Raw genomic sequence first — 27,188 nt, 5'->3', positions numbered from 1 at the left:
TGAGCAAGTGCGGAATCAAATTCTCTTTCAGAGAAAGGAGAATTATACGACTCTTCCCTTCTTGTTGCAAAATTTAAAATTTTCTTTTCTTCAGTGCTCCTATACTGGTGACCAGGGGCTCCTTCACACTTGGTAGATACATTTGAAAAATGATTAGCCAGGGCATTGCTAACTTCATTTGCTTCAGTTACATACTGGCCATTCACCCTCAACACTGGTGGTGGGTTGGGGGTGAATTTGCCAGCTATCTTTTTTACTTTCCTCCACACAGAAGATGGTGGTGTTCTACTGTTAATGGAGGAAACAAAAGACATCCATGACTGGCGCCTTGCTTCTTTCATGGCACGACGGAACTGTGCTCTACAGTTCTTGTACATAATTAAATTCTCATCAGTTCTGCGTCTACGCAATCGTGTTAGAGATCTTCTTGTGGCTCTGTGGAGTGCAGTTAGTTCTGAAGACCACCACGGGACTGGTCGTCGTTTGAATAACCCTGTTGTTTTGGGAATTGAATTGACTCCTGCTGTATGAAGAGTTCCATTCAGTAGGTCTATGGCATCATCAACACTTTCAAACTGTTCTGCTCTCCCTTCGATTTCACTTAGCTCACAAAATTTAACCCAGTCTGCCTTGTCTAGATTCCAACGTGGCAATCTTTGCAAAGGCGGATCCTTGTTGGTGTTTATAATGATTGGTGCATGATCACTAGTATGCCAATCGTCTAATGTCCTCCAATCAAAATCAAGAAGGCAGTTAGAGCTTGCAATTGAAAGGTCAATGCATGACAAAGTACCTGTCTGAACATGGAAGTGTGTGGGCTCTCCTGTATTAAAGAGTCCCACATCCTCATTCTCCACAATTGATGAGATAATATTGCCCCTTGTGTTGGCCAAAACATCACCCCATAAAGGATGTCTACCATTCATATCTCCCAGTAAGAGAAAAGGTTGAGGGAGTTGTTGAATGACCTCTGCTAAATCATCATATAAAATATCATCATTTGGAGGTAAGTACAGAGAGCATATTGTATATTTTCTCCCTATATCAATTTGTACAACAACTGCCTGCAGGGTTGTATGTATAGATATAGGTATTTGGGGAACATCTCGACGAATGTACATGAGACTTCCGCCATGGCTCCCTACTCCGTGATCATAAGGTGTCCTATAACTAATATATTCGCGAGGACAAGGGGTATTAGCATCAAGCTTGCTCTCCTGGAGACATACAATTATGGGGGAATGCTCGTGAATTAAGAGCTTAAGTTCTTCATATTTGGCCCTCAAACCCTGACAATTCCATAGCAAAATGGATGAAAAAACTATGTATTATTTTCTGGAAGACATCTTTGATGAGGTCTTCCCATTGACAGTTTTTGATTTGACAATATTTTCTGTAGGCTTCTTAAGTTTGGGTCTTGATAAATTAGGTTTTATATTAGCCTTTTCAGTGTTGTTGTTACCTATTTCTTGTGGGGGATGGTGGACCTCCACTTGAATTTTTGATTGATTCAAGAAGTTTTCCTGTTGATCTGAAATATCAACAGGCAAAACATCATATCTATTTGATGACATAACTTTTGTGTTTTTAATGGATGGGGGTGAGAGAGATGGAGGTCTCTCTCTTTTCCTATTGACAGGTGGCGATTTATTAGGTTTTGATGCTTTCCCCACTACAGGCGCACCTGATAATTCTGTTTCATGTGGAACCTCCATCAAATCAGGCAAAGATATAGCCTGAGAGAGGTTAGAATTATCCTTTGTAGTGGGGGACAAAGGTTTACTAGAGGTGAGAAAGGTCTTACGTGATATTCTTGCCTTATCCTCTAGAATTCTATCAGAAAATGGCAAATTTCTTTTCTGGGGAATAGAGGCAGTATTAGGTGGGCTGGATGTCTCCTGCCTCATGTTTTCTCAGGATTTCAATACTTTTGCATAACTTGCTGATTTACTCAATAGTCTCTTGGCATGCCCCACACTTATGTGTTCAATACTGGATTTATTGAGAGCAGCCTCTTCTAATTTATATTGCTGGCAGTTCCTATCCGTAGATTTGTGATTCAAATTGCAGTTTATACAATTGGCCTCTAGTGTACAGTCTCCATGGTAAACATTAGAGCATGTACTACACATTTTATCATTCTTACATAACTTTAGATGGATGCCCATATCTATAGCAATTAAAACATTGCAGCGGCTTCTGCTTAAAAGTTCGCACTTTAATTCGTTCATTCTCTATGTAAATGTGGAAAGGCACATCAGCATCCTGGAAAGTCAGGATAATCATTGACGTTCCAGGGACTTTATGCACTTTCCACACAGTTAAAGGACACATGGCCAATATCTCCTCTTCTGTGAATTCATATAAGTCTCTATTAAAAACTACTCCCCTTCCATAACTGAAGTTTAGATGGGGTTTCACATCCAGCTTTATGTCTTCGTTATCTGTATTTAAATTGGAAAGTATAACCGATTGAGTTTCTGATTTGGCACTTATTAGGAAACTGTTCTTTCCAAACCGAGATATATCTCCTGGTGCGATAGTACCTACTTTCTTTTGAAGAAATTTACATATTTTGAAATAATTTCCAGTACTCCCTTTTGATTGAACAATAAGCCACTTTGGTGGTTTTGGCTTTCTCTGGGAAGGTACAACTACCTCTATACTTTTATCAATCCAATCTGCAGGCCTATATACATCCAGATTCTTGGGTACCCGATCGCAAAGAGCACCCTTGATATTCAAATTACTGATTTTAATATTTATGATATCATTGATAGCTTTGAATGCTTCATCATGGTTATCAAATGATATCCATGAATCCCATTTGTCACCTTCAAGCCTCATCCTAATTTCCCTGATGTGACCATAACATTGAAATAATTTATATAGAACATCGTAATTGGTTTCAATGGGGATCTGAGTGATGTGAAGGATTCGCAAATTCTCCATGTCACCCAAATTACTTTGTTTTTGAACATAAGTAGCATGGTCCTTTAGAGTTTCCGGGTCGTCAACAGAGGGGTTAGTTTTAGGAGTAGAAGCAAGCCGGGTTATCCACCTCTTATCAGAGGATTTCAGTCCTCCTATCCCATGTGGCCCAACACGAGAAGAGGCTTCAGCGGGGACCAGTCCTCTATTAGAGAGGGGCTGCCTCTCTTAAGGTGGGCGTACACTGGTCAGTGGGGGTAGTTAGCCCCTCCCACCGACGACTCCAATGCCTAGCGTCACCCATTACCCGCAAATATGGGTGACTTAAAACCGGATCATTGGAGCCCGACTCTTAACAGACTTAGTCTGCACCCAATGGGGTCTGCCAGAGGGTGATGGCGTCTAAATTTGTACAGGTTGAGATGGCATGACATCCATCCCACCCTGCGCCAAATCCAAAGCAGCAGTCAAAACCTAAGTCGTACAAGCTAAAGTCGTCAACAAGTTCATGCCCAAGAGGAAGAGATGGGAGAAAATAAGAAGTAATCAAAGGAACGGAGAGAAAGTGCTGACTAATTTAGTTGGATCAACAGTTGGGCACCGAGGTCCAGTGGGGAAGTAGTTCCCATTGTTCATTAGAGCCCAACTGCTAGTCCCTAAGCCCCACATCCTCATCAAGGCTTCAGCATCTGGGGGGTAAGCATTGGTGAGCACCACCTCTCAACTTCAGATATATATATATATATACTGTACTATGTATTCGGGAAAATAAATTATAGACATTCTTTCAGACAAAAATGTACTAATTTGAATTTCCAAAATGCCAAGCAGAGGTCGCAAATCCCACCCGTTAACACTGGCTGCCAGCCGACCACCTCTCTGACTGATTGTTATTGAACTTATTCTCATCATGTGTCATTTTCATGTAATTTCTAGCCTTTGAACATAAATTTTCTAGGCTACTTCTTTGATTATGATATGACCTTCTACAATAAAATTAATCCATCTATAAAGCTTGATATTTGATTGTCAATCTTTATAATTGACAATATTCCATTTACTTCTCCACAGAAATGACCACAAGGCATATAAATGTAAGGTTTTAGTTGTTAAAAAATTAAGTACTTAAGCTAGCACCAGCTGGCTAAATTTGTCTACTTTATTCAGGTAGTTGTTAATTTTTTTTTCGTAACCGTCTACCCAGAAATAAATTCTACCTGCTACTTAGTCTACCCTTTTCCACGATTAAATTATTCAATGCATTACACCCATTAAAACATCCCTGGCTACACTTGAAATTTGCAATATGCTTTGCCTCTCTCTTTATGCCCGAGTTTCTCGGAATGCGGTGTTAACACAAGGTCATGCATACAGCAGATCCTAGGGCCACATTTTTTGCAAACTCCTGGAACTACATTTGTTGCTATGATAAACAATACCTGTAATTCAAAAGACATTATTAACAAGGAAGCCATAACATTAGTAGTCAACCTCAAAATCCTGACACCCATTACTTGTGCAAAGAATTTAAACAGGATATAGCAAATTGCTGCTTTAATCAATATTTACACTAGAACAAGAGGACTTAAATACCTAATGGAAAAATATTTATTTTTTTTTATATGTTATTCAAATTTTTTCGATAACTAATCAATAGCTCACGAGTTCCAGGATGTTTTATTGAAATGATAAAAATCTCTATTGTCAAGAGGAAAATTATAAAGCGTGGTATATACCTCAATCATCCTAAGAAATTAAGACGATATTACTCTTGGCTATCTCTAATGAATCCATTGTAAGACTTATCAATCAACAATACTGTACTGTAAATCTCTAAACAATAAAAAAAGTGAAAATATGAATTTCTATATAAATAATAATAAAGATGGTAATAAAAATTGATTTTAAATTCAAGAGGGATTTTTGCTAACCTACACAAATCTATGTCAGTGATTTTACAGTTCACATGAAAAAAAAAAATTTGTTAGTAAGAATTGATTAATGTACAGCTAATTATTGCAAAAGATTAAACAGTTCTTAATAGGGATGTAGATTTCGCTTATAAACAAAACCAGGAAATCCAGCTCATACATAAATATATATGGTTAAAAAGTTACCAGTATTACCAAAAAGTAAAAGACATGACTGTGCAAAGGCTGAAAAATATGAATGCTCAGGAGGGCTCATTCTTTTATGAAATAATCATTAAAAACAGGTAGCATACTATACAAATATATGTCTTGACTTTTCATACAAAAAGAATAATCATTACATTGAAGCACTACTCAAAAACTGATTCCCCATAACGGACTTACTCCTTTCATTAAGACGTCCTTTCCTTTAACCTTGTCTTTTCCAGCTGAAGACAATTCCTTGTTGAGTTCCTCAATTCTTGTAAGTTCTAAGGCTTCACACAAAAGCTCTACATCTGTCATCAATTGCACTTTCTCATCTTCGTCAGTCGTGTAATAATTATGATCCTTGCACATGGTACGAAGAGTCTGTAAAATTAAAGTGAAAATATAATATAAATTCAGATATGCTATTTGTATGTGCAAATACCTTAAAAAATTGCTTTTCACTAATATAATTTTTGAAGCTTGTCAGTTGTTTGCAATGCCTGCTGTAGTTAACTATTCACTTAAGATTAAATTACATAAAAAAAATTACAGATAATTGTGGATTTCATATAATACTGTACTGCTGAATTTGTAAACATTATTTATAACATTTCATTCGATAAAATGATTTTGGTTGTAAATAAAAGACAAACACCAGTAACATAGACTTTTTTTTTGTAGCAGCTCAACTCACATGAATAAATATTACTTCAGCTTTTAGTAAGTTTGAATAAAGAACTTGAATTTTCAACCCATACTAGATGTTTAAATATATATAAGAATACATTTTATTTGTAATATAAACAAAAACTGCTGAACATGAAAATTTATTTTTATGATTATCTCCAAATCTACTCTAATCATTCTCCAATCAATATCCCTGATTAGAGAAACTTCAAAGAGAACAATACAATGAAAAAGTGTTCTACAGAACAGCTACCTACTTTCCTCTCTTTCTTGAAAGCCTTTTTGAGTGCCTCTCTCTCCTTTTTCTCAGCATCTTGCTTTGCTTTAAGTTCAGCCTCTTCTGCTTCTCTCTTCTTCCTTTCTGCTTCCTCTGCTTCTCTGCGTATCTGAAAATAAACAAATAAGTATCAAGCTAATATCAATATGTAAGAAAAAATTGCAATAGCATATCCCTGGTGAATATGTGCAATGGATGAAAAAAAGCATGGGGAAGACAATGTAAAAAAGTTGCAGAAATGTTCATGTGGAGGAGAGTTTTGGGTGTCAAGGAGGGAAACGGTTACAACTGAGAAAACTTTACAGAAATGGGATACAAAAAAAAAGAGAGAGAGAGAGAGAGAGAGAGAGAGAGAGAGAGAGAGAGAGAGAGAGAGAGAGAGAGAGAGAGAGAGAGAGAGAGAGAGAGAGAGTGTGTGTGTGTACATGAAATCTCAAACAGATTTTCCACTTACTCTTTCCTCTTCCTCCTGTTTCTGTCTTTGAGCATCTGCCTTTGCCTTTTTCTGTGCTAATCTTCTTTCTTTTTCTTCTTCCTTAAATCTGAAATAAACAAAAAAGAAAATGCACTAAAAAGCGGAATGTGTAACACGATATTTCTTGTTTTTCTAATAAAACTACAGTCACAGACATTGAAGTCTAAAGCATCTAATACTCTAAAGGGATGAAAATGTCAACACCTCAATTATTTCATTTTCCATAAACTCAGAATGGCAATGATGCTGACATTCAATAAAATAAAAAAAAATTGTAATGATTTCACTCATATGGATGAAAGGAGGCATGTTAATAATTGATAAAATACTGGATAATATGGACAAATATAAATTCAGGAAGTGAATGGTACCTCTTAGTGTTACTCCCATTATCATTCTTTCCATAGCTTGCCAAGTTGTAAAAAACTTTTAGAATGGCTCCAAGCTACTGATACATAAGTTAATATAGGTAGGATCATCCAATATATTACTTCTCTTTTTAGGGAAACATGATATTTTAATTATAAAATAAATTTTTGAATATACTTACCCGGTGAATATATAATAGCTGCTGCTCCAGCGGCTCGACAGAAAACACACACAAAAACTCGCGAGCGATCGCTATGAAAGTTGCGGGTGTGCCCACCAGCGCCAACTATCGGCCAGATACCGCATATACATGTAAACAGACCCAATTTTTCTCATCCCGCTGGGTCTCTATCGGGGAGGAAGGGGGGGGCCTTTAATTTATATATTCACCGGGTAAGTATATTCAAACATTTATTTTATAATTAAAATATCATTTTTAAATATTTAACTTAGCCGGTGAATATATAATAGCTGATTCACACCCATGGTGGTGGGTAGAGACCAGAGTTAATTAAGTTTACAGCGTATATGCTTAGAGTTTTTGACAGTTATATCATAACAAAACCCAAATATATAAAGGTACCTGGTAAGGAAGTTGACTTAGACGATTACTCTGCCTTATTAGTCTGTCTTCCTCACGAAGCCCAGCGATCCTCTTAGGATGCTGAAAGACTCCCAGGAGCTGAAGTATTAAGGGCTGCAACCCATACAACAGGACCTCATCAAACCCCTAATCTGGGCGCTCTCAAGAAATGACTTTGACCACCCGCCAAATCAACCAGGATGCGAAAGGCTTCTTAGCCTTCCGTACAACCCAAAAAACAATATTAAAAACATTTCAAGAGACAGATTAAAAAGGATATTGGAATTAGGGTAATGTAGTGGTAGAACCCTCACCCACTACTGCACTCGCTGCAACGAATGGACCCAGTGTGTAGCAGTCCTCGTAAAGAGTCTGGACATCTTTTAAGTAAAATGACGCGAACACTGACTTGCTTCTCCAAAAAGTCGCGTCCATAATACTTTGCAGAGATTTATTTTGCTTGAAGGCCACGGAGGTTGCTATAGCTCTAACTTCGTGCGTCTTAACCTTAAGCAAACATCGGTCTTTCTCATTCAAGTGAGAATGAGCTTCTCGTATTAAAAATCTGATAAAATATGACAAAGCATTCTTTGACATAGGCAATGATGGTTTCTCAACTGAGCACCATAATGCCTCAGATTTACCTCGTAATGACTTAGTACGAGCTAAATAGAATTTAAGAGCTCAAACAGGACATAATACTCTTTCCAGTTCGTTGCCTACGATCTCTGATAAGCAAGGAATATCAAAAGATTTAGGCCAAGGACGAGAAGGCAGTTCATTTTTGGCCAGGAAACCAAGTTGAAGTGAACAAGTGGCTTTTTCTGTAGAAAAGTCGATGTTCTTACTGAAGGCATGAAGTTCACTGACCCTTTTAGCCGAAGCCAAGCACACTAGGAAAAGTGTCTTGAGGGTGAGATCCTTCAGGGAGGCTGAATGTAATGGCTCAAACCTGTCTGACATGAGGAACCTTAGGACCACGTCTAAGTTCCATCCAGGAGTTGCCAAACGACGTTCCTTAGAGGTCTCGAAAGACTTAAGGAGATCTTGGAGATCTTTATTGTTGGAAAGATCTAAGCCTCTATGTCGAAAGACCGAAGCCAACATGCTCCTGTAGCCCTTAATCGTGGGAGCTGAAAGGGAGCGAACCTTTCTCAGATGTAAAAGAAAATCTGCGATTTGGGCTACAGAGGTACTGGACAAGGACACAGATGCTGACTTGCACCAGTCTCGAAAGACTTCCCACTTCGACTGGTATACTCTAATGGTAGAAGCTCTCCTCGCTCTTGCAATTGCACTGGCTGCCTCCTTCGAAAAACCTCGAGCTCTTGAGAGTCTTTCGATAGTCTGAAGGAAGTCAGACGAAGAGCGGGGAGGCTTTGATGGACATTCTTTACGTGGGGCTGACGTAACAGATCTACCCTTAGAGGAAGACTTCTTGGAAAGTCTACCAGCCATTGAAGTACCTCGGTGAACCACTCTCTCGCGGGCCAGAGGGTAGCAACCAACGTCAACCTTGTCCCTTCGTGAGAGGCGAACTTCTGTAGTACCTTGTTGACTATCTTGAATGGTGGGAATGCATATAAGTCCAGAAGAGACCAATCCAGTAGAAACGCGTCTATGTGGATTGCTTCTGTATCTAGGACTGGAGAGCAATAGATTGGTAACCTTATGGTCAACGAGGAGGCAAAGAGGTCTATGGTGGGTTGACCCCAAGTAGCCCAAAGACTCTTGCCCACGTCCTTGTGGAGGGTCCATTCCGTGGGTATCACCTGACCCCTCCGACTGAGACAGTCTGCCAAGACGTTCAAGTCCCCATGGATGAATCTCGTCAACAGGGAGATGCCTCGATTTCTTGACCATAAGAGAAGGTCCCTTGCGATCTCGAGCAGCGTGAAGGAGTGTGTGCCTACTTGCTTGGAGATGTACGCCAAAGCTGTGGTGTTGTCTGAGTTGACCTCTACCACTTAGTTTCGAAGAAGCTTACGAATATCATCAAGGCCAAGTGGACTGCTAATAGCTCCTTGCCGTTGATGTGCATGCTCTTCTGACTTGAGGTCCACAGACCCGAGCATTCCCGACCGTCCAGGGTCGCACCCCAACCCAAATCCGACGCGTCTGAGAACAACACGTGGTTTGGGTTCTTGACTGCTAGGGATAGTCCCTCTCTCAGACTGATATTGCTGTCCCACCATTTCAGGCATGCCTTTACTGGTTCGGAGACTGGGAATGATACCGTCTCTAACGTCTTGTCCTAGTTCCAGTGAGAGGCTAGATGGAACCGGAGAGGCAGAAGGTGTAGTCTCCCTACTGAGACAAACTGCTCCAGGGATGAGAGAGTCCCTACGAGACTGTTCCAACTCCTGACTGAACAAACGTTTTCTTTTCAGCATTAGTTGGACTTCGAGCAGGGCTTGTTCTATTCGGTGGCAGATGGAAAAGCCCGAAAAAACTGGACTGCGAATCTCCATCCCCAAATATAGAATAATCTGGGATGGGATCAGTTGGGACTTTTAGGTTGACCAAAAGTCCCAACTCCCTGGCCAGACTCAACGTCCAATGTAGATCCTGCAGACAGCGAAGACTGGACGATGCTCTGAGAAGCCAGTCGTCCAAGTACAGGGAGGCTCGGATCCCCGATAGATGGAGGAATTTTGCCACATTCCTCATGAGCCTCGTAAACACGAGAGGAGCAGGACTGAGGCCAAAGCACAGGGCTCGAAACTGGTACCCCACATTCCTGTAAACAAACCTCAGAAACGGTTGGGAATCCGGGTGTATAGGAATGTGGAAGTATGCCTCCTGAAGGTCGAGAGAGACCATCCAGTCGCCTTCCATTAATGCTGTCAAGACAGCCTGGTAGACTTCATCGTGAAGTTTGTCTTGACAATGAACACATTGAGCGCACTTGGCTCTTACGTACTCCTGCAGTGAACATGGCTGCCAGATCATTGGAGCCATCCCTGAGGGACTTGTTCCTGCAGAGAACGTGGCTGTCAGATCATTGGAGCCATCCCTGAAAGCCTTGTTTATGCATGACATAATTGTACAGCAAAACTTCAAACGCTCGAAAAAACTAACAGGAGATGGTCTAGCTCTGAAGTCGACCATAAAATCTTGGAGCGTCTCATGGCCAGGCGCCAGGGAGAGTCTATGAGGTTTGAGAAGTCTATCTGGGCAGAGGCAAGAACTCCCAAGCCGAGAACTTCTCCCGTGTCATATCAGACTCTCGCTCTATAAGCCAGCTTAAAAGTAGGGAAAGCAAAGGCTGTCTCCCCCAAACTCCTCCTGGTGATAAACCAGTCGCCTAGCAAACGTAAAGCTCTCTTAGAAGAGCGAGAGAGCACTAGCTTATAAAACAACGGCTTCGAAGTAGCTAGGCCTAGTGTAAACTCTGACGTTTAGGCGAACGAGGAGCAGCAGTTACAAAAAGATCCGGACAAAGATCCTTAAAAATCAGCATGATTTATTTAAAGTCCATAGAGGGCTGAGCAGCTTTAGGCTCCTCTCCGTCTGACAGAGTCCTCAAGGGAATATCAGTAGGAGGGGGAACAGCAACTTCCTCATCTGAAGGAACCTTGTCCGACAATAGCCGAGTCTCAAGCAAGGGAGAGACCTGCCGTGGTGGCAATGCTTGACAAGCAGAGTCCACACGCAAAGGAGCAACAGTAGCAGTCAAGGACGCTATGTCATGTAACTGCTTAAAGGACTGACAAGCAACAACCAACAGGTGCGGGAGGACACTCGACGTCAACTCGAGACTGCCTTGACTGCCTAGACTGAGCAGTCAAAACAACTCTTGACTGCGGTGCTTGACGCTCAACGTCAAAACAAGTCAACTTCGCTGGTTGGCGAACGTCCTGAACGTCAACAAGAGCATGCGGCAGCGGCTGAACGTCCACAAGCGGCTGAGAGTCAACACGGGACTGCATCGAGTGAGGCTCTACAAAACGTGACTGACGTGACTTTGTAACGTCAACGTCAACAGGACGAGCAATGGTTCGTTTGGGCGGCTGGCGGCCAGGATCTCGATCAGCTAAGCGGCGAGGATCATCGTGAACCTGCTCAGCAGAATAGTCCTCCATAAGAGAGGCAAGCTTATTCTGCATGTCTTGCCGTACAACCCATTTAGGATCAACGGGAATGGTTGCGGTAAAAGACGAGGGTAACGTCTGTGACTGCAAAACCTTGCCTACAAAGACTCTCGGAGCCTGTGTTACGCTTTTGTTTAGGCGGCGAGCAGTCTTCCGATGACTGCATAGGGTCAGAGCTGTCCTAATAGTTAAAACCAAGACGCTGGACCTGTCCTGAAAGGACTGACTTTCGCTTAAAGGGCCTCGAAACCTTGTTCCACGGTTTCTTATGCGAAAAGCCTTCGGATGACGAGGAGAAAATCGTCTCGCTCGTCTTATGGTAGGGGCGGTGTTGATGAGACACGCCTGAAACCATAGAGGGAACGTCTGTTCGCTGATCAAGTCCTCTCGAACCCATAAGTCGTACGACATTACTTCTCCCCTGGGCTTGGGAGCTTGCAAGAGGTCTCGGACTAGGCGAACGACAGGCACGAACAGACGAACCCTCGGTCGCAACACTGATAACACTTTGCGCAATTATCACTCTATCACTACGATTTTCTGTTTTGCACTTATTTCACTGAAATCGAATTTTTTAACAATTCACATTAGGTATGAATAAAACTGATTTCTACCTGAAGCACGCAATTCTACCCTCATCAAAAGGTTATAATTGCGAAATCAGTCGTATAATGTAAGCACATTAATACAAGCAAAAAACAGTAAACATATTTTAAGATAAAAAGATCAGTGGCTGGGAAGGAGACTAAACACTAGTTCATTCAAAACTACGTTTTCAATCTCTCACCGTACAGTGCCTTGGGACGAGAATAAAAACTAAAAACGTTTTATCCTTTCTCCCCCTACAGAGACTAGGGACGAGAGTAAAAAACTGACTCGAGAACAACGTTACTCGCTTGGGACGAGAATAACGTTCTCTCTCCTCTCTCTCTCTCCGTCTCTATCTCTCTCTCTCTCTTGATTTCGCACCGAAGAGAAGAGCCCACTTACCTTTCGTCAATAAACAGGTTATTTGACCAAAGGAAAAAACTGAAAGGTTTTTCAATTAAAAAGTTCCTTTAAAATAGTATTTAAAACATTTAAGCTTTGAAAGAAGAATGAACAAAACGTCAGAATCGATTTACTCTTTCTGCAAAGTGAAACCGTGATACTCTCTCTCTCTATCGTAACGATAGAGCGCAAACTGCGTAGCATAAATAAACTAAACGTTAGTTCATCTTTGAAACAGTACGAAGGACTATTCAAAGAAAATGTTTCATAAAAATATCTACTAAAAAAATATTCATTTAATAAGTTTTAAATCATTTGCTCTGTAAAAGTTATTTACGATTGAAAGGGCTCAACGTTGTTTAACTTCGGTTTCCAAGTTAGTACCGCCTACTCTCAGGAAAGGTCGCATATAAACAAATCATTAAAATTTATCTTGATGTTTATTATAAATGGAAAGCTAATCGATGAGGCCTAATAAAGACGGTTGAGATATAAAATATATACAGTAGAGGAAAATCTATAATTAATTTATAACGTGATAAGATAATTGCTAAAAGCCTAAAACACACTTCCGTACTAAGGGAAGGGTCGGCCATTTTAAAAGTCAAAGAAAGTCCAAAAAAACAATCCAAAGTCATCAAAAATTAAATCTATCCAAAAACGAGTTCAAGATTTAAGTTGAAGATAAAACACCTGCACTGCGAAAGCTCAAACCAAAAGGAAGTACTTCACCAAATATGTTGAGAAAACTCCAGGTTATACAGCGAGTATTGATACGTCTTGTCGTTAAGGCCGACAGAGAAAAAATTGGGTCTGTTTACATGTATATGCGGTATCTGGCCGATAGTTGGCGCTGGTGTGGCACACCCGCAACCTTCATAGCGATCGCTCGCGAGTTTTTGTGTGTTTTCTGTCGAGCCGCTGGAGCAGCAGCTATTATATATTCACCGGCTAAGTTAAATATTTAAAATGACATTTTTACATTTCATAATGTCATTTATTTACCAAAAGCTCTCCATTGCATGCTTATCTAACTTTTAATTTCATGTCCTGGGGTAACACTTACTGTCTGTCCTAAGCACAAATATTCATTAACATATCCCTTATTTGGTGTCTCCCTGCATTTTCATTGAACATTGCCTTAGTTTTACTAATGTTCCTTTTTGGTTCTACATACGTACCAGCTTCCTCTAATAAAAATCTTTTATCATCATTTGTTGGTGCAAAGCAAACTATAACACTCATATTGCAATGCTTTGATTTAAACTTTGCAAATAACAATCTACTATTTACACCTCTCTGCTCAGTTAATACCTTTTCTGCTCTTGGTATCCTCATCATTTCTACCCAATCTCTTCCAACTCCATCTGTTCTTCATGAATACATGTATATATTTATTGCCTTGGTCTTAGATTTCCTTACCAATCCCTGTACGTGTTTCACTTAGGGCCAAGATATCCAAGCTATAGTTCATAAATTCATTCTCCTCTTGCTGTAACTTCCCAATCTGATTCATGGTTCTAACATTCCAATTACCAATTTTCAATTTTTCTTTAGTATTTATAAACCGGGAGATTCTTAACACCCCGCTACGACTGGGACAGGGGCTATTCTGTCCTTTTCTCTTTTCATAGACTGACTAAATCCATAGAAGATTCATTGGCTAGATTCATCAAAGAATAGCCAGTTCCTTGTGATGAGCAATACCCATCCAACTAAAGCAAGCGACCCCTGCCAGTCCATACTAATTCCATAAAATCATTCGCTGGGCATCAGCAGTAGAAGCCGAAAAGACATCTTGTCTAACGCCTTAAACCCAATCTGTCAACCTCCTGCCAGTGACTTCATCGAGATTTCCTCGACACCCAATATTCTCGTTACTTCATCAGGTTGCCCATCCGCTTATATAACCATTGGCAAACATGGATTGCTAAGATAAACTGCCTAGCATGTTATATATATGCTTAATATTATTAAAATGCACCGGAAATTGAAAAACAAAACTACAAAAATGGTTTAATAAAGCACAATTAATTATTTTTTAAAAATCACGATCTTTTAGAATGAGATTATACTGTTTGCTAAATGTAATGGTCAGCTGACAAAATTGAATGTCTTTTTAACCCTTTAACTACAAGGCTGTGGATCCACTACTCAAGCTAAATACTCTAGATTTGTCACCATTGGGATATACTTACTCTCTCACTCTATAATAACCTAAATTTCATTGTTTATTTGTTTTACTGCAGAGTACAGAATAAATTTTTCAAAAGTTTGCTCTATTTTCTATTGTATTTCACTCTAAACAACCAAAAATATATTTTCCATTCAATGTGACGTAATTATCGAATAAGTTTCTAGAAATTGTTTTCTATAATTTTCTCTGAATAATGGTAAAAGCACTGTGATTTTGTGAGTAAAAGAGAGCTTTATATTCATTGCAGTGACTTTACTCCATAATAATTCCACAAAAAATATATAAAAAGATATAAAACTACTCATCAGTAATAATGGACTTTACGCTGTACAGAAATGTTATGAAAATATAAATTTGTTTCCTTTGACACAAGATGTATTCTATAATGTATAAAGTATGGTAAAGCACTGCGATTTTGTGTGTGGAAAAAACTTTATATTAATTGAAGTGACTATATTATTCCATAATAATCCCACGATAAATAGCTGTTGAAAGATATGAAACTACTCGTCAATAATAATGGAGTTTACCGTTATAGAGAAATGTAATGAAAATATCCTTTGACATAAGAAGCATATATGAGAGAGAGAGAGAGAGAGAGAGAGAGAGAGAGAGAGAGAGAGAGAGAGAGAGAGAGAGAGAGAGAGAGAGAGAGAGAGAGAGAGAGAGAGAGAGAGGAGAGAGATGAGAGAGAGAGAGAGAGAGAGAGAGAGAGAGAGAGGAGAGAGAGAGAGAGAGAGAGAGAGAGAGAGAGGAGAGAGAGAGAGAGAGAGAGAGAGAGAGAGAGAGAGAGAGAGAGAGAGAGGAGAGAGAGAGAGAGAGAGAGGAGAGATGAGAGAGAGAGAGGAGAGAGAGAGAGAGAGAGAGAGAGAGAGAGAGAGAGAGGAGAGTGAGAGAGAGAGGAGAGAGAGAGAGAGAGAGAGAGAGAGAGAGAGAGAGAGAGAGAGAGAGAGAGAGAGAGTTAAAATCAAAAGCTGTCTTTTTGTTTAATTTTCTTTCTTCGACATTAAGCAAGGAAATGCTTACCCCAATTAACGATAAAGTGATGTTAATTTCATTCTTAAACAAAGGTTATCATATATAATAATGCATACAGAAGTTAATACAGTTATTTATTTCAGGTAAGAGTTAATTTAGTTAAAATATAAAAAAAAAGTTGGAAACTAAGGGTCCATATTAGACAAACTTGTTTTCTTACGGGAAAAATTAGTTTTGTATACAGCTGTTTTTCTAAATTAATTAATCAGATAACAAGAGTTGACTGAGCAGTACCTCATTACTGTAAATTATTTCAATGGATGACCAATGCACAATAAAAATATATTGCCTACTTAAGGGACAATTGTTTTTATTTCCCAGTCAGGAACAAATATTTATACTGTATCTAATTAGTCTTTTTCAAAAATTTTCTTAGGTATTGTCTTCATGTCTTTATACGGTATAGCATAGTTAGCTCCCAAGCAATATTGCAGGTCTCAGTCTGTACAACTAACTGAAGAGTGATTATGAAATTGACAAATTTTAAAACTGTATTACAAATAATTTTGGTTACATTTGGGCATATCTTATAGCAGTTTATCCCATTTAAAATTCAATTCTGCACTGGTAATTATTTGGATGTGGCTGAAGTGTGACATAATTTCCTTTTCATGAGCTGATCAATCACAAGCATCTTAGAAGGGATGCTTGTATACATGGCTGAGCCTCTGCAAAGCTGGAGGAATTCTGGTAGAATATAGTACAAGGTCTTATTTTATTATTAAAGTTTATTTCCCTAAGCAATGTGTTTTTATGACAAAAATTTAGCTAACACGTGGGATTGGGGAATATTTAAAGACCATCATACACACTTCCTAACAGTTAAGTTTGTGAGCAAGTGTACCTTCCAGTATCATTTCAAAATGGAGACAAAATCTTTCTGGGGGAGATAAAAAAGGTTAAGAATTCATGCACTTCTGTCATCTATTTTGTTGATGACCTAAATGTTGGTGTGCTAAGGTCACATTAAGTATTCTGCAGAAAACTGAGACAACTGATTTACCTCAAATAAATGAACCACAACAAAATATCACATTGGTTTGGATTTATGAATCTTGGCTATATGGCCTGTGATTGGGGGTCACAGAGGCCAATAATGAGGAGCAAATGGGGAAGAACCTTCCACTTGCAATATAGAGTATAAGTTAAAAGTGTTTGAACAGCATGATGGGAGTGGGAACAGAGGTAAAGTACTAGGCTAATAAGTGGGTGCAACTAAGACCCAAAGGGCCATTGCAAAGACCCTGAAGCCATGCCTGAAGTGAATTGCATGAAGTGCACTGAGGCCACTACCACTCTTCAGGATCACAATATCCCATGTCCTCGAGATGTTTGAAGACTTTTAGCAATTAAAAGTACCGATTACTTCTCTGCTATCTAATATTCCCTGCACTATGGACAGTAACATAGTACATGTTTAATTACTTGGACATAATTACCTACATAGCAAGTAAAGCTTGCACAGTGAATTTAGATACATATAATTATTAAAATTATGACATAGAAATTAATGAAATAAAATATACATGAATAAAAAACTTGTATTACTTATGAAATTGCCCGTGTTCAGCTAAGATAGCATATCCAATAAAATGTTGCAGAGCATATCTACTAAATATACATAGTTACACATTTATCTTTACCCAACAAAAATAAACTGGATAACGATTTGTATAAATGATGAGAGAGAGAGAGAGAGAGAGAGAGAGAGAGAGAGAGAGAGAGAGAGAGAGAGAGAGAGAGAGATTCGTTGAGATAATTTGTAGAGTAAAACACTAGCATAAATCTACCTTACCTTGCAATTCTTGGATCACAAGCATACGCATTATCAACTAGTTTCCGAAGACGTGACATTTCTTCTTTTCGACGTCGCGCCCGCTCAGCTTTATTTTGTTTTTCTATCCAACGACGCTCTTCTCGACTAGTGGAAAAAAAAAGAAAAAAAAATGTAAAAAATAGCCATGAAAATCATTCCCTCACACTTCTTCACAAATGTTTAAAAGCTTACATCACAATGTCTAAATGGACCCCCTACAGCATGTAGAAAAACTCATAAACAATTACAGTGTAACTGAATAACTATGTACCTTAATGATGCATCTGATACTAAATATAGTAAATATCATGCATTACCATATAAGAAATATAGCTTTCATAGAGATGCAAATCAGTAATTACTTGATTACATACATAACCAACCATCTTCACAATTATCAACAAAATTACTACAGAGGAAGTTACAAGGCTTAATCAGTAAGGCAGTCAGCTTAATAAAGAAAAATTCTCCACATTTTGACCTTCACTGTAACATCATCAACTTTTTCATATATCAGGTTTTTCCTTTATAGGTGAGTGTATGTGCCAGCAAGTATGTCATGGCTAGCTACATAGGAGATAGTTCTCTTAAAATCTTTGAGATCTTAGTCTGTTTTTAACTTATAGACAAAACATATCTCAACAACTTCCCCTACCTGTTAATATCCTCTCAATGAAACCCAGTTTGGATTTTGCAAGGACCTGGGTTCTTGGAATAATCTTCTAATTTCTTGAGTTGTACTCAAATCCCGTAATTCTTGATATGGAAATTGTAAAATGTTTATATTTTACGATAGATTTTAATTGTTATTCATGAGAACCTTGATTTTAAACCTAAGACAGACAAGAGTTGGTAAAGTTTTTTTAAAGGATCATTATCACATTTTCAACTAACTGACTGTGAAAAATTGTCAGTGGGCACTATTGAGACTAAGGAATGAAATCTAGTGTTCCCCAGGGTAATGTTCTTGGGTCAATATTTTTTTTAGGATACAATTTCAGGGATAGGGGGCTTAGCATTGAATGACAGATTGTTGTCTATGTATCTGATCCTAGTATCTTCATATCAATTCAATCTCCTCAGTATAGACGTGTGGTTGCTGAATCTCTACAAACAAATTTAGCCAAAAATTATGAATTGTATTTACATATAAACACATTCAAACAGGAATTTTTAGATCTAATATTGCATCCCCTTAACCACACTTCTTCATTGGCACAGATTCCATTCAAAATACTAATTGTTCTTTAGTGCAAAATGAATTCTGAGAAAATTCTCTTCTCCCATGGCAAAAGTAAGAAAAATAATATTAGTATATTTTACAGGCCTTCAAGGTTTATGGAGACCTAACACGATAATTTTTACTTTCTATATTTTGACATATCTTAAATAAAGTTCACATCTGGTCAACAAGATTCAACTAGAATTTTTAAAGTATCAAGTTTTGCATTCCTGATCTTAGTATTAATCTCTGCCACCACTGTTAAACTAACTCATTGTGCATGATTTATAGTTTTCATTGTTCTGATCATCCTGTGACTTAAAATATTTCCAAATTAAACAATCCAATAAGTATTACTAAATACGCTGTTACAGTAATTCTAACTGTCTTGCCTTTTATGTGAGGTTCAAGACCACACAGTATTGTACAGGTTTTATTACCACTATGACAAAATTATGGTATGAGCTTATTAACTGTCACTGAATTGGTAAAACAATCAAGAGTTCAAACTTACTGTAAATCAAGCCAGTTATTTACAGGTAATCAAAAATCTTTCCATAATTCAAAGCTGTCAGGACTAACACTCTTGCAATGTATGAACCTTATTAATTTGGAGATGTCATATTCTTTGATTTACTTAAAATTCATTCAAGAACACCTTTACTTTAGTTTAATTCAGACTGGTGTGGGCTTATCTAAAGTTCAGTTATAAACAACTTCTATTGTCTATACTTTAATATTGATTTTTTTCTATTTTATAGGACACATCAACCTTTTTCTGACTAATCCAACCATAAAACTATAATAGACAGACATACACACCTGTCTGAGACCCATTTCTGACCAAAACTCATAAGCTCACACCCATTAACATATCACTTGAAACTTCTTTTGAAAATAAAGAGTAGCTTACTACTAAATTAATTATCTTCTACAATCTGCATATTCAACAACCTCCTCATTACATCTCTGACAAATCAATAATGCCTCTTTAGACCTAGGAGTCTCTCTTTTGGACCTATGAGTCAAGATCCCATATAAGTTAAGTTCTACAATTCAAGGAAGCTCTCTCAAGATAGTATACACATAAGCCTTAAACAATTGTATGCTCATTTAAGTGGCTATTCAGTACTGATTTCTTTTTGTAATATGTCAAAAGTCATAATATGAAATTAAAAAGATTGCAATTCATTCAACGCACTAATACTAGTATGAAATTACTTACTCTTGTCCCTTTTCCTTTTCTTCTTCGTCTAAGTATGAGAATTCTCGCCATGACTCAAAATCATACCAAAATGAATAAAACCTATCAACCTGGAATAAGAAAAAAGTAAAATCTTTTTAGTACCTGGAAAAATACTGTGTTCCCAAAGCGTTCCGTGATTCAAAAACATAAATTAACAAGGTTACTTTCTTGATAAATGGTTATGACTAGTTTCTAATCCTACAAATTGGACCAACCATTTTGTCTTTAATTTTGAATAATTTGTTTAAAACGACAGGGTACTTATTTTGTAATATTCTCTGTTCAATTTTCAGACTGATCCTAGAAAATATTTTGACATGTTACTGGTAAAAAAAGATAATTTATGTCAAGTGTGTAAGTATTTTTAAGATTTCCACTTACATCTACATTAAAAAATAAAAGTATTAAACAACTTAGTTTCATAAAAAGCATATCTAAAGGTTTTGAGTAAATTTGATACATATTTCACAAGAAGCATGTTTTTATAACATTTAGTGTTTTCTTTATAACCCATCACTCATATTTCTAACTTTAATCATGGTCTTGAATGTTCCCAGAGTTTATCATTTCTGTCAATCAGGCAGAGGTACTTGTATACTTTGTTACCTATTACTCATCTTCTTTTCTTTTCACATGGTTTAAATGAGCCACAAAGATTTGTGGTTGATTTATTGAATTTGGGACAGTATTATGAAAACAAATTTCCTGTAAATAGCTTATGATATTAGCAGGATTGAACACTTGGATATTGAGCATATTTGTATATATTGGGTCTCTACAAAGTGTGCTTGCCTATACCATCCCTGAGCAACATTTTAACTGCAAGGAACAGGACTGTACATTATTTGCTTAAAGATTTTTTTACACAATTCATCATTTTAATACTTACCCAAATTTACATTTGCTTCATGCTTTGAAGTGCAAGCTTTGGCAATGAGACAAATTAAACCAGGATTCCAGAGATCATTTATATGACTATCACAAGTAAATGGTAAGAATCCCCACTGACAGGTGGCATTAGCAGTGTCTGCCTTGCTTGTTTGGTCACTTGCTTTATACCCATTAGAGAGAACATCAACATTCTTTTGGATGGGAGAAAGAACTGATAAGGCCATCTCTATGGAGAAACTGATGATGAGGATTGGTCGCGAACCTCCTAACATTGTAGGAACCAGGAGCCGGTTCCAAAATCTGGAGAAGATTCTTTACTTCTGACTAAAAAGTAAGAAATTTTCCTTTGAAGAAGAAGAATGCAGAGGAGTATAAGGCAATGTCCTGAAGGGAAGATAATAGCCTTACTTGACCTGGAGAACCCAAGGGTCCTTTTTCCAGCCTTCACCCACTGATCCAGAAAAAAGAAGCAAGGCTGGACCCAAATGGAAACTGAAATCTCTTGAACCAATGAGATACTCTGCTAATTGCTGCACGTTTTCTGACAGACCCTTGTTTTGTGCTTGAAGCTAAAGGATGAGTATCGACTGTTTCTGATTTGAAATCTACTGCGATGAGTTATGGATGATTTTATTGCAACCATAGGCCTGGGTAGACTTAGGATTTGTAACAGCTTTAGATGTGTCTGTAAAAAGGTGAATTTGGTCATAGATAGAGATGTGAGTCTGTTATAGTCTAGGGACCAAAATGAGGAGTCATGATAACCAACTAATTGGAAAAAAATACAATAGCCTCACGGGAGCCATTTGACAAGAACCAATCCACAAATTTGAAGAGATCTAATTCGAGAAAGTTCACTTTTCACCAAAGGGAAACCAATAGGATAAAAAAAGATTATGGATGACAAATGAGTCAGCAAAAGTAGATCGCAATGGCCCAACATGAACCTTTTACAAGATCAGAGATCCCTCCAGGAAATCATGAAGTCCTAGCAGTGGCATCTACAACCATCTTAAATTTGTTCACCATAGCAAAGAAGTTTTTTGAGTGAGAGAGAGAGCGACAGGCTTTATCCCATGTGGTAGGAATCAGATCTTAAATATTTCATAGCTAATGGCAAGAGAAGCTAAAACGGACAAAAAAATAAATCACAAATTTTATTAATTTGCATTTTTCCTGACTATACAAACCTAAGTCCTTTAAGTAGGAGTAAATGCAGCCTCACTGACCTGGCAGCAGAAAACAAACGCATCCTATGTGGGACTAGCGGCAGTGTGAGGGAGGAGAGAATAGGTTTAACCTATTCTCCCGCATGGACCTATTTGTCATTCTTGAAAAGTCCCAGCCACCATGGTTTGTTGGGAGGCGAGGTGAGAAGTGAACTTTAAAGGACTCAGGCTTGTTATGGATAGACAAAAATACAAATTATCAAAATTTGTAATTTGTTCAGAAATGAATACAAACCATCGTCCTTTAAGTAGGAGACTCACACTTAGGAGGGGACAAACCATGCCAATACTAAGAACGAGATATAACTCCAGGAGAAACTCCCACTCTCCTGTCATATGTTCTCAGACCTATCATAGGGAAGTGGGAACTAGATGCATCTCCACACCAGCTACCCCTCCAAGAGGAAAATCCTGGAAAAGGAAGGTGTTGTCCTTCTAGGCTTAAACAAAGCAAGGGGTTTGTACAGTCTAACCTCCTCATACTCTCAAGGGGTAGACCAATCCACATGAATCCAACTCTCCACTTTCTCTGTAAGACTCCCCTGTTATTTTTCTTCTTGCTTGAGTGACAGACCCGGTGTCCTTAATAGGAGGGAAAAAAAAGGGGAGGAAGAAAACTATTTACTCAAAATTCCCACACTTTCATTCAGAGCCCAGATTCAGATGTGATCTAAATACGCACCAAATCACTTGTTGGGTGGCCACAGTCAGTCCTAAAAAGAAACTGTATAGCGACATGAGAGTAACCTTCCGCAAGAAGTGTGCTGTGAAGATTAACTGCCTTTTCCACACTCCTGCCTTCAACAACTATCCTAGTGAGGCTTTCTTTTATAATACTACCATTCTTGCTGTGAGTTTTAATAGTGGTAGGTATCACACTATCCATACTCTCCTACAGTTAGAGCCATTCCTCATCTCATGAGGATGCTCTATTCCTGAACAGATGCGTAGATAGGAAACCAAAAACTCATGAAAAACACACTCAAAGAAAGCACATTATCAAAAACCACAGAGATTAGCTCAAGTTGCGTGAGTGGTCAACCAGTTGATGCCACTGCTAGGACAAGAATGGAATATTGGGCAAAGCGGGAGAAGGGATTAATTCCCCTTTTCCCTCACACTTCCATTAGTCTCCCACACATATGTTTACTTTTTCTATCTGGATCAGTAAGGCTACGTTTACTCTTACTTAAAGGAGGGTTTCTATTCGTACTGGAACAGAGAAGAATACAGGATTCTGTATCAGAATTAGGACAGCTCGATAAGATAAAGAGCTGGAATTAATAAAAGACTGTATTAAACCAAGCAAAAGTTGAGTGTCAACCTTAGAATCCATGAGAGAAGATGGATGATTGGAGGGTAACCCAGTACTCAAAAGGTTCAATAGAATTATCCAAATAATGGTCATGATCAGAATCTAATCATAATTATGAAAAAAAGTATAAGGTTTGGAAACGCAAGGCCTACAATATACGGATATGAAATCCAAAAGTGCTGGGTGCATTACTACCAGATTACAAGACTAAGAGGCGTTAGTCGAGAGAAGAGAGGAATAAGATTCGGAAGCCTTACACTCAAGAGAATGAGTGAGGTAGAGGAATGAGCCTCAAAGAATAAGGAGAAAGAATCAATAGAGACTCTGAAGGATGAGGCTCCAAAACACAAGATTCTAAGAAGAAAAAAATAGCAGAAACAGACAGATGTAAGACATGAAGGTGCTAGAGATATAGGAACAAAATTTGGAGGAGCAAGACTCAAAGTGAGGCGTTAAGGCACAAGAATCTAAAGCATGATGCTCTAGGGGACAAGCTGAAACTAAAGGGAAGTGATGAGACTTTAGTGTGATGGGAATGGACATACAAATGAGTTGCAAGACCCTACTGGGCACGTTAATAACCACAAACCCATAGCTTACCACCCAAGCTATGGGTGAACTAATCACTTATCTGGCCAATGATTTCATTCTACAGCTAAAATGATTTCCAATTAGAATGCATTTAGATAAATGAGAAAATCTTCCACCAGAGAAAAGCTATCATGTCTCCCTTAGACTGGGGACCAACCATAACAATGGAAGCTGATCTCGCCCTCTCGTAGGGCAAAGTAAAATGAGATACATGGTCACAGGAGATATGAATAGACTGCTACACATTGAAGGAAATCTTTCTAGCCATGCTCTCAGCTGCAGTGGAAGCTGGAAGTACGACTGAAGGGACTCGAGGGAGACACTACTTGTACTCCCCCATGACCAACATGGTGAGCAATACCTTTATATAAGAACTTAGATAAATAACTAATTATTTTGTTCACTTCCACTTTAAAGCTCTAAATGTAAAGGACCTGGTAAAGTGCAGAAAAGAACTACAGAATGAGGATTAAATACTATCCTAGTAGGAAGAAGAGTAATTATTGCGCTATTAAGAGTCCAAGCAAGTCTAACCAAAGTCATTTGATACACTGCTCATAACTGATCTTAGGGTATCACACTTCTCCTAATTTGAAGTTTTGTCCTTATCTCTCTTACTCTTATACCACATCCGTATCCTCCACTGAAAGAGAACGTCATTCATCATACCATTGTCCACCATACACAATTTGCAGCTACACACTAAGGCTAGAATGCCAGTCATAACGGCTACCATAGTCTGTTCTTTCTACACCACTAACAAACACTGATTTTACTAGAATTAGAGGATATGCCTCACACATATTAAGTTAAATCTTAATATGAATGCACAATATCTTGTAAACATGATATTTTGATTATAAAATAAATTTTTGAATATACTTACCCGGTGAATATATAGCTGCAACTCTGTTGCTCGACAGACAACTCTACGGAAAAACTCGCCAGCGATCGCTACACAGGTAGCGGGTGTGCCCAACAGCGCCATCTGTCGACCAGATACCAGCTCTCATGTAAACAAAGACTCAATTTTCTCCTCGTCCCACTGCGTCTCTATTGGGGAGGAAGGGAGGGTCATTTAATTTATATTCACCGGGTAAGTATATTCAAAAATTTATTTTATAATCAAAATATCATTTTTAAATATCTAACTTAGCCGGTGAATATATAGCTGATTCACACCCAGGATGGTGGGTAGAGACCAGTAATATATGTTTACACTTTTATGAGCTAAGAGTTTTTTATTTCATTTTAGAAGTTATCAAAATAACAAAAAAAAAATAAATAGGTACCTGGTAAGGAGGTCGACTTGAACAATTACTCTGCCTTTTAAGTACGTCTTCCTTACGGAGTCTCGCGATCCTCTTAGGATGCTGATCGACCCCTAGGAGCTGAAGTATCAAGGGTTGCAACCCATACAACAGGACCTCATCAAACCCCTAATCTAGGCGCTCTCAAGAAATGACTTTGACCACCCGCCAAATCAACCAGGATGCGAAAGGCTTCTTAGCCTTCCGGACAACCCAAAAAACAACAATAAAAACATTTCAAGAGAAAGATTAAAAGGGTATGGAATTAGGGAATTGTAGTGGTTGAGCCCTCACCCACTACTGCACTCGCTGCTACGAATGGTCCCAGTGTGTAGCAGTCCTCGTAAAGAGACTGGACATCCTTTAGATAAAAAGACGCAAACACTGACTTGCTTCTCCAATAAGTTGCGTCCATTATACTTCGCAGAGATCTATTTTGCTTAAAGGCCACGGAAGTTGCGACAGCTCTAACTTCGTGCGTCCTCACCTTAAGCAATGCTTGGTCTTCCTCACTCAGATGTGAATGAGCTTCTCGTATTAACAGTCTGATAAAGTAGGATAAAGCATTCTTTGACATAGGCAAAGATGGTTTCTTAACTGAACACCATAAAGCTTCAGATTGGCCTCGTAAAGGTTTAGTGCGCTTTAAATAGAACTTAAGAGCTCTCACAGGGCATAAGACTCTTTCTAGTTCATTGCCTACAATCTTCGATAAGCTGGGAATATCGAACGATTTAGGCCAAGGTCGAGAAGGCGGCTCATTTTTGGCTAGAAAACCAAGTTGTAGCGAACATGTGGCTTTTTCTGATGAAAATCCGATGTTCTTGCTGAAGGCATGAATCTCACTGACTCTTTTAGCCGAGGCTAAGCATACCAGGAAAAGTGTCTTTAAAGTGAGATCTTTCAGGGAGGCTGATTGTAGCGGCTAAAACCTGTCTGACATGAGGAATCTTAGTACCACGTCTAAATTCCAACCAGGTGTAACCAAACGATGCTCCTTAGTGGTCTCAAAAGACTTAAGGAGGTCCTGAAGATCTTTATTGTTGGAAAGATCTAAGCCCCTATGCCGGAAGACCGATGCCAACATGCTTCTGTAGCCCTTGATAGTGGGAGCTGAAAGGGATCGTCCTTTTCTCAGGTATAAGAGAAAGTCAGCTATTTGAGCTACAGAGGTACTGGTCGAGGATACAGAGACTGATTTGCACCAGTCTCAGAAGACTTCCCACTTCGATTGGTAGACTCTAAGGGTGGATGCTCTCCTTGCTCTAGCAATCGCACTGGCTGCCTCCTTCGAAAAGCCTCTAGCTCTCGAGAGTCTTTCGATAGTCTGAAGGCAGTCAGACGAAGAGCGAGGAGGCTTTGGTGTACCTTCTTTACGTGTGGCTGACGTAGAAGGTCCACCCTTAGAGGAAGACTTCTGGGAACGTCTACTAACCATCGAAGTACCTCGGTGAACCATTCTCTCGTGGGCCAGAGGGGAGCAACTAGCGTCAACCTTGTCCCTTCGTGAGAGGCGAACTTCTGCAGTACCTTGTTGACAATCTTGAACGGTGAGAATGCGTAGAGATCTAGATGTGACCAATCTAGGAGAAAGGCATCTATATGTATTGCTGCTGGGTCCGGGACTGGTGAGCAATAGATTGGGAGCCTCTTGGTCAGCGAGGTTGCAAAGAGATCTATGGTTGGTTGGCCCCAAGTGGCCCAAAGTCTCTTGCATACATCCTTGTGGAGGGTCCATTCTGTTGGAATTACTTGCCCTTTCCGACTGAGACAATCTGCCATGACATTCAAGTTGCCTTGGATGAAC

General features: G+C 38.8%; 1 protein-coding gene across 1 annotated transcript in view; it reads right to left on the bottom strand.

Moving 5' to 3' along the window:
- The window catches only part of LOC137634990 (dnaJ homolog subfamily C member 2), a 98,701-nt gene that overhangs the window by 19,338 nt on the left and 52,175 nt on the right, over nt 1–27,188 (bottom strand). Inside the window, exons 6-10 of the mRNA XM_068367591.1 lie at nt 20,025–20,113; nt 17,557–17,682; nt 6,470–6,557; nt 5,996–6,124; nt 5,247–5,432 (exon numbers count right to left, since the gene is read on the bottom strand). Coding sequence (XP_068223692.1) covers nt 5,247–5,432; nt 5,996–6,124; nt 6,470–6,557; nt 17,557–17,682; nt 20,025–20,113 — 618 coding nt within the window. The remainder of the gene's footprint in view (nt 1–5,246; nt 5,433–5,995; nt 6,125–6,469; nt 6,558–17,556; nt 17,683–20,024; nt 20,114–27,188) is intronic.

The sequence above is a fragment of the Palaemon carinicauda genome, chromosome 45, assembly GCF_036898095.1.
Source record: "Palaemon carinicauda isolate YSFRI2023 chromosome 45, ASM3689809v2, whole genome shotgun sequence".
Taxonomy (NCBI): Eukaryota; Metazoa; Arthropoda; class Malacostraca; order Decapoda; family Palaemonidae; genus Palaemon; species Palaemon carinicauda.
Note: the sequence above shows the minus strand (reverse complement) of the source record. Positions and strands in the feature narration are given on the sequence as shown.